Source organism: Oratosquilla oratoria, chromosome 22, assembly GCF_046742065.1.
Source record: "Oratosquilla oratoria isolate Oo_2021 chromosome 22, ASM4674206v1, whole genome shotgun sequence".
Taxonomy (NCBI): Eukaryota; Metazoa; Arthropoda; class Malacostraca; order Stomatopoda; family Squillidae; genus Oratosquilla; species Oratosquilla oratoria.
Window position 1 is genome coordinate 31,979,070 of NC_134798.1, and position 7,500 is coordinate 31,986,569.

Sequence of the window (7,500 nt, forward strand, 5' to 3'; positions counted from 1 at the left end):
CTAATGGGCAACAGAATTTGCAAACTACCTTGGTATATACGGCACCTCATTTTTTCAGTGTCTATGTTCTGTGGTTACGATGATATATAGAAAGATGAATCTTATCACTTCCTCTTTTTAGTTTTATATTGCGGTTAAGGGTGCGCATAATAGCCTTTAGATCTTTGTAGGCTGTGGACATCTGGGTACGCTAGTAGAATTTATGGCCTCATCCTCACCTTCTATAGAAGAGGGATACCAATTATATCAGACATCCATTAATCCATGCAACACGCGCTGGAAATCGTAGCTAGAATGTTCGTTTTTTTCACTAGAATAAGGATGATTCAGTCGATTTCGGCTGGAGTAGGTTTCCATGTAGTGCAGTAAGATAGCGCCTTCATAAGGAAGACGCTGGTGGTACTATATTTGTATTGCTGGGGGAACTCACTCTCATCATAAAGCAAAGACCAGGGTTGGTGGGCTTCGCGTACACAGAAGTGGAAAAAAAAAATTCAACTTGATGTAGCATAATATCCAGGAAGGAAAGAACATCCTCAACATCGTCTACGGTGGTGAAACTTAAGCCAGATTTTTCTTTTAGGAGATTACCACAAAATTCGGTTTTGCCCGAGATGGAGACTTCTTATTCAATTGATCCAATAAAGAAATTAACAAATAGTGCCTATAACTCATTTCCACACCACCTTACTTAAAGTAATTCCCATGAGAGCACCGAAAGGCAGTTTCCGTGGCACAAATCTCAAGGAAGCGACGAAGGTGATGTTCTGAGATATCTAACCGAAGAGATTGTTCAGAGGGGTATGTCTTTTCAAAACACGTGATCCAAGACTGCAATGAATCACACACACAGATACACACATACACACGTACTCACGCACCTCACCGCCTTTCCACTCATGTACACTTGTACACATACGATCAAACAGACAAATAAACACACTCGCCTCAACCAAAAATGGGTGTTTTTTAAAGCATGTATTAGAAATGTAAGATAATAGCGAATATGCAAAGGAAAATCGATTCCCAGAAAATTAGTACTGTTACCATATTATTTTTTCAATATGCCCAAGTAGTTAGTTAATGAAACAAAACTTATGAAATGATCTTATCTTTAAAGATATGAATTGAGTACCGTTATGGATTACGAGTATGTACTTAATAAAGCAGATGCATATGTCAGTATTTTCTGCTCAATGGAATGAATTCATTACTGTTAAGGATTTCATTCTGGCAAATACCAGACAATTTTATTGAGCATAGATGAACCCTGGACGGGTAAAAGCCTATGTCCTCAAGCACACCGCAAAGACTGGATTCCATAAACCTCTCCACAACACGAATCTATCTAATTGTAAGCTTCTAAGTTTTCCATCGGCTGAGCAGATTCATTTGATGTTATATAACAGCAATGATAAGATTAAACGAGACAATGGCTATTACAACAATGATAGTACACGTATTAAGACTGAATATTTTTCTTCTAATTTTATTCTTGATAAAAGACTTCAGTAGGGGTAAGAATATCTCACTTTGAGGGAACACGTGAATACCTGTAGTTGTATATTACGAAAATCAGATTCATATAAGAAGACAAGCTTGATTGAAAGCACCAACGACTGCAACAGAACTGTAGGAGAGAGGCCAAACGCAGAGTATAGGATCCAATATATTTGAAGTTTCGCCCAGCAGGGCGAAACGTCAAATATATTGGATCCCATACTCTGCGTTTGACCTCTCTCCTACAAGAAGACAAGCTAGAACTTACATCGACAATAATCCCCGATAGCTTGTGAATCGTCATCTTCATAGGACCATGCGGGTTATATTTGAAGAACTGGTTGTCTTTCCACCACCAGGTCAGAGTGTACAAAGAGTCACCCTCCTTGTTGAAGCGACACCCGAGCTTGACAGTGTCGCCTTCGACAGCTTGAGCAGGAACGTCCACGTCCACGATCCGAATACCTTGGCACACTGGGAAAGAGCAAAAAGAACGGCTATGGTTCATTGAAGTCAGGAAGCACTCATCAGATAAATTGACATATTGGATGAGAAATTTCTATCCAAATGTCTTGACACAATAACAATGCAAGTAAGAATTGAGAAAGCAGTCGGATCAGCTTAGTACTTAAAAAAAAAAAAATGGGTGAAGTCAGGAAGCAATCATCGGATAAATTGACATATTGGATGAGAAATTTCTATTCAAATGTCTTGACACAATAACAGTGCAAGTAAGAAGTGAGAAAGCAGGTACTCTAGAAAAAAAAAGGACTCAAATGATTGGGATATTTTGTCATATTGTAAATACAAAAGTGGAAGGAATACTACAGTTAGCTTAACTTAGAAAGATCCATCCTGGCAGTCTATCGTAAAGACAATAAACATAAAGAACGACTTCAATACTTTAAAGATAAAGCTTAGCAAGAATAGCTTGATACGATGAAGAACATACATATAGCAAGGCTTTTTCCCCCTTACAAGGGAGATAGCCAAAAAGGAAAAGGCATAAAATCATTCCCACCCAGTCCACCCTTGAAGAACAATAGAACCATATATATATATATATATGTATAATATATATATATATATATATATATATTTATATATATATATATATATATATATATATATATATATGACGTTAGCGGAGTAGGAAACACAGGAGTCTTAGTCTTGAGTTATTTCCTGACTAGTTTCGCAGATATGCTTTTTCAAAGCATACCTGCGAAACTAGTCAGGAAAAAACTCAAGACTAAGATTCCTGTTTCCTACTCCGCTTACGTCAACCTGTCAGAATGTCTCAGTCAATATATATATATATATATATATATATATATATATATATATAAAGTGGGTGGGAAGAGGAAAGACTGGAGTCTTATTCCGAGTTTTATTTTTGATTAATTTCGTTACAAACTTTTTCAAAAGAATATTGCTACAGGGGTAGAAGTGTAGTATATGTATGCGTACATACCTTTCCCAGTGCAAAGGAACTCGGATGTTACAATTACAAAGGAATTATATGGTAGTGGAAATTAATTAATAAGAATTTGGCAGGAAAAATAGTATTACTAGAAAAGAAGAAATGATAATGGCAAAAGAAAATAATGTAAGATGTATGAGCTGTCACATCCGTTGTAGGGAATTTTGTAAACTATGCCGGTGTCGCTGCAACGGATGTGACAGCGCATACCTCTGAGAAACATACAGAGGACTGACAAACAGATTCGAAGAACACAAAGCAGACATTAGACACCACGGTGAGACAAACGCCCTCATAAACCACGTAGACATAGAAGGACACTTACCAGATTGGAGAAATCCACCATCTTGGCCAAAAGGACTAAACAAAAAACAAAGAAATGTCATCGAATTTTTACACATAGCTAATTACAACAACACAAACAAAAGAAGAGGAGACATAAAGTGGGCAAAAATCACGTCCACTTATGCCCGCAATGAGTGGAAAAGCGTCCGATCCGTACCATGCACCAGACTCCCGGACTAAATCTCACAAACTTTTCGTTTTAGTTCAGAATTCTCTTCTTAAACTATTTTCTAGTAATACTATTTTTCTTGCCAAATTGCTATTGATTAATTTGCCAAATTGCTATTATTTAATTAATTTGTAACATATGATTTCCTTTGCACTCGGAAAGGTATGCCCGCGTGCATATACGCCATTTCTAGCTCTGTAGCAATATTCTTTTGAAAAAGCTTGTAGTGAAACTAGTCAAGAATAAAACTCGGAATAAGACTCCAGTCTTTCCTCTTCCCACCTACTTCAACTTGTCAGAATCTCTCTCTCTCTCTCTCTCTCTCTCTCTGTCTCTCTATCTATCTATCTATATATATATATATATATATATATATATATATATATATATATTAATTAAATGAAAAATAAAACTGATATATCCATTGAATTCTAGAAACCATTCTGACCGCATTCTATCATTCTATATTAAGGGCCTCAGCGTGGAAAGAATCCTGTGGTTACGCTGTGTTATGCCCTTGTTTGAATAAAGTTTCCTATTTGTATTTTCAAGGCACGCCTTTCGTCAATATGATGTATAATATATATGTTAATTGTTAAACATTGTGCAATGCCCATCTGTTGGGGCGCGTTTCATTACGTATTGTCAGATGACGCCAAGGCCAGAAACGTAACATAATTTCACGGGAAAGCTCATTCTGCTTTCCCATTAGTTGAAGGTGTTTAAACTACCACTTTACATACATTTGGTCATACCGAGAAACGTAAGCTCCCATTCCCGGGATGTATAAAGCAAAGCAGAGAGCGACCCGAGAGAGACACACAGAATCAATAGAAGAGAGTCAATAGAGAAGAAAAGCCGAGAGATCTAGAACGAAAAAAGAACAGAGAACACAAGAAAAGAAGAAAACGACCAGGGCCCATCCAGATGTACGTAGAAATTATTCTACATTAGTCGATTACGACAACTCCGATAAACAAGTCCTTTGGACCACAACGATTACTCATCTTCACGCGAAGTGCATAGCCTTCGTGTTTTTCTGAACCTGTTTCGGACATCTCCAGACTGCTGCTGCACTACGTGCATCTCGACACTCTCTGTTATTTCTCAACTACAAAACATCAACCAATATCTTACGTCTTCCCGACTACTAGAAACCACACTTACCAGAAGTTATTGTACACCAGCCTCCCCTCAAACTACTCATTTGTTCTTGACCCAGGAGAGTGTGACTTCTAGCAACCGGTATCAAGACTCGTCTACATCATAATCAAGACTTCGTTTTTCCCACTTGTTATACAATAGCGCACCCAGCTACTCTACTTGGTAAATAATATTACATGTATATTCTAGGTAATATTTATTGATATTGTTTATTATTATATGTCCATTAATGTCATATATGCTATTTTTATTCGTGTAATAATGTTTAATTTTAACGAGGATTTTAATTATTCTGCCTGAATTTTCAGTCACTCGCCCGAACTGCGCACGGCCTTATTTATTTATTATTATTTCTTTCTTTCTTTTCGTGATCAGTCTGTTCTATGGGTGGGTCATGACACCATCCGAGGCACTAACTCACTCCCACCCGGTGTTTCTTTCTCATCTTAGCTCCTCGTGGATGAAGGGTAGTTCCTGTCTCCTACTCACTGCCTGGGTCAGAAGCAATATTGCAAGATGTAGTACTTTCACAGTAGGGCCGCTTCATTTACATGGCGACCCTCCCTCCTCGTTCTCTCGTGTCGAAAATTGAGATGGCAGAAATAACTTCGGGCTACACTAGAATATCATCTATACACAATCATTCTACATTCACACCTACCTTCTCTCTTCTCCGTTCCCTGCTCAACAGACATTCCCCTCTTCCTTAAATTCGCTTTCACCCCATCCATCCACCTCATTCTTGGTAGTGCCCTCAAAATCACTCCATCCATATCTGCTTTCCAAACACTTTTGGCTAATTTTTCTTCATTTATTCTTTCCATTTGCCCAAAACATACAAATAATCTTTCATCAGCCTCATTTCTCACTATCTCCAAGTATGTAACCTGAACAATACATGCCAGACGCTTAATCTCAAACACATTTATCTTTTCCCTTCTGTCCCTTAGATTCCAAGTCTTCACCCCATAGAGCGTGGTAGGCACAATCACCCCTTCATATAATTTTTCTTTATATCCATCCCCAGATGCCTGTTGACTCTGGTCGTCTCTGTTATCACTCTCTGTGTTGCCCACTATTACCTCTCTTGCCACTGTTAGTCCTGTCGACATTGTAGTCGCCCTTGTGGTCCTCACTTATAAATATAGTAATTCACTTCTTTTAGTTGGTAGACCCTGTTCCCTATAGTGTTGGTTGTCTTCACTGATAGGCTTCTACCTCTCATTTCACTATTTTTTTCTGTCTAGGAGAATTAAATTCTATTTTTATTCTGCATCTTTCTTCCATTAATTATACAGCGTGCTCCAAAGGAATCCCCGAGAGCATTATGCAAGATCCTACGGGAGCTTTGCAGTGAGGTAGTAATTTTTTTAGTCCAATGATCTTTAACTTTATATTCAAGATCCTCCCCAAAGGGCGTATTCTTACAATCGTGAACCAATTGAATTTTCTCCTTCTCACCCTTTCACCAATCAGATTCGTTGTTACAAGTTTACATGGCAATATTGTTTACTTAAAGTAATATTAGGTCTCTGCATAATTCTCACTTAGGTTACAAAGGAATGTCATGTCAGCAATACACTCGAGCCCCCGGCTAATATTTATAAACAAGGCGGAAAGGCGGACTTAGGCAACTCGCTCGCTCGCTCGCTATATCGTTTTATAAACCTAACCCATAAAATGTAACACCCGTAATCTACCCCTCTTTCCACCCTCTTTTCTACTAGCCTCTTGCAATGATCCACACAACCCCTACCTTTCCTAGACTTACACTAATTCTCATAAATTACTTCCTTTGTTCTTCTAATCTTCCCAATCAAAACTCTCCCATATATGCCTTCCCAACTACACTCAACGAAAGGATCTCTCTGAAACTATTGCACTTACATTTGTCCCCTTTTTCCATGTAAAGCAAAACTATACAGGCACTCTTTCAGTCCTTTGGCACTCTACCTTTCATTAGGCACACAATAAACAACCTTACTAGCCAGTACACTATTACCGTACCTCCCTTCTTCAGACACTCCACATATGACCCATCTAACCCAGATGCCTTACCTGCTCTCATCTTTCTCAAAACTACTTTCATCTCGTCTTTTCTTATTTCTCATCCATTTTCCTCTCATACCACCGTCATTTTCTTAGCACCTCTCACTGTTACCACCAATTGCTCCCTATCCTCCTCCACATTCAATAATACTATAAATACTATGCCCATCTTCCCCTTGTCACCTCTTCTTCTGTTAACATTTGTCCATATGCTCTTTATACCTCTTCTTCTCTGCTTGATTTGCCTCCCCTTCCTTTCTTAACTTCCTTCCAAGATATATTTTTATTAATTTCAAAAATGTTCGTCATACTCCCCCCAATTTTACATCTACTCTCCTTTTTGCATTCTTTATCTTTTGATTTGCTTCTATTCTTTATATTTGTACCTCTCATAAGTTTCTCTCGTCCTATTTTGCAACCAGTCCCTGAATACTTGCCTCTTCTTTTCTACTACCTTCTTCATTTCATCATCCTACCACTCACTACCCTTCCTTCTATTCACTTCCATCCTCCATGTTACATGTACCATCATTGCATCCTCATGCCTTCTCCACTTCTATCTCTACTCTGTCCTTCATCACTTACCACAATTGTCTCAGGTTCTCCTTGTACTACTGTTCCTTTTCCTTTCCTCAACCTTCTCTCTTTTTTCTCTTTCTACACCTATCCTCCACTCTCTATTTACCTTCCACCAAAAAGTTATCTGATAACCCAACTCTCTCCCCTAAGAACATGGACATCCAGAACTCTTCCTACTATTTCCCTGGATATAACTAGATAGTCCATTAAT

The 7,500-nt window shown here is 38.2% G+C and overlaps 1 protein-coding gene across 1 annotated transcript in view; it reads right to left on the reverse strand.

Annotated features, from left to right (window-relative positions):
* LOC143037220 (uncharacterized) overlaps positions 1–7,500 on the reverse strand; it is a 388,207-nt gene that overhangs the window by 35,689 nt on the left and 345,018 nt on the right. The window contains exon 3 of the mRNA XM_076205341.1: positions 1,769–1,974. Within this exon, the coding sequence (XP_076061456.1) occupies positions 1,769–1,974 (206 nt within the window). The remainder of the gene's footprint in view (positions 1–1,768; positions 1,975–7,500) is intronic.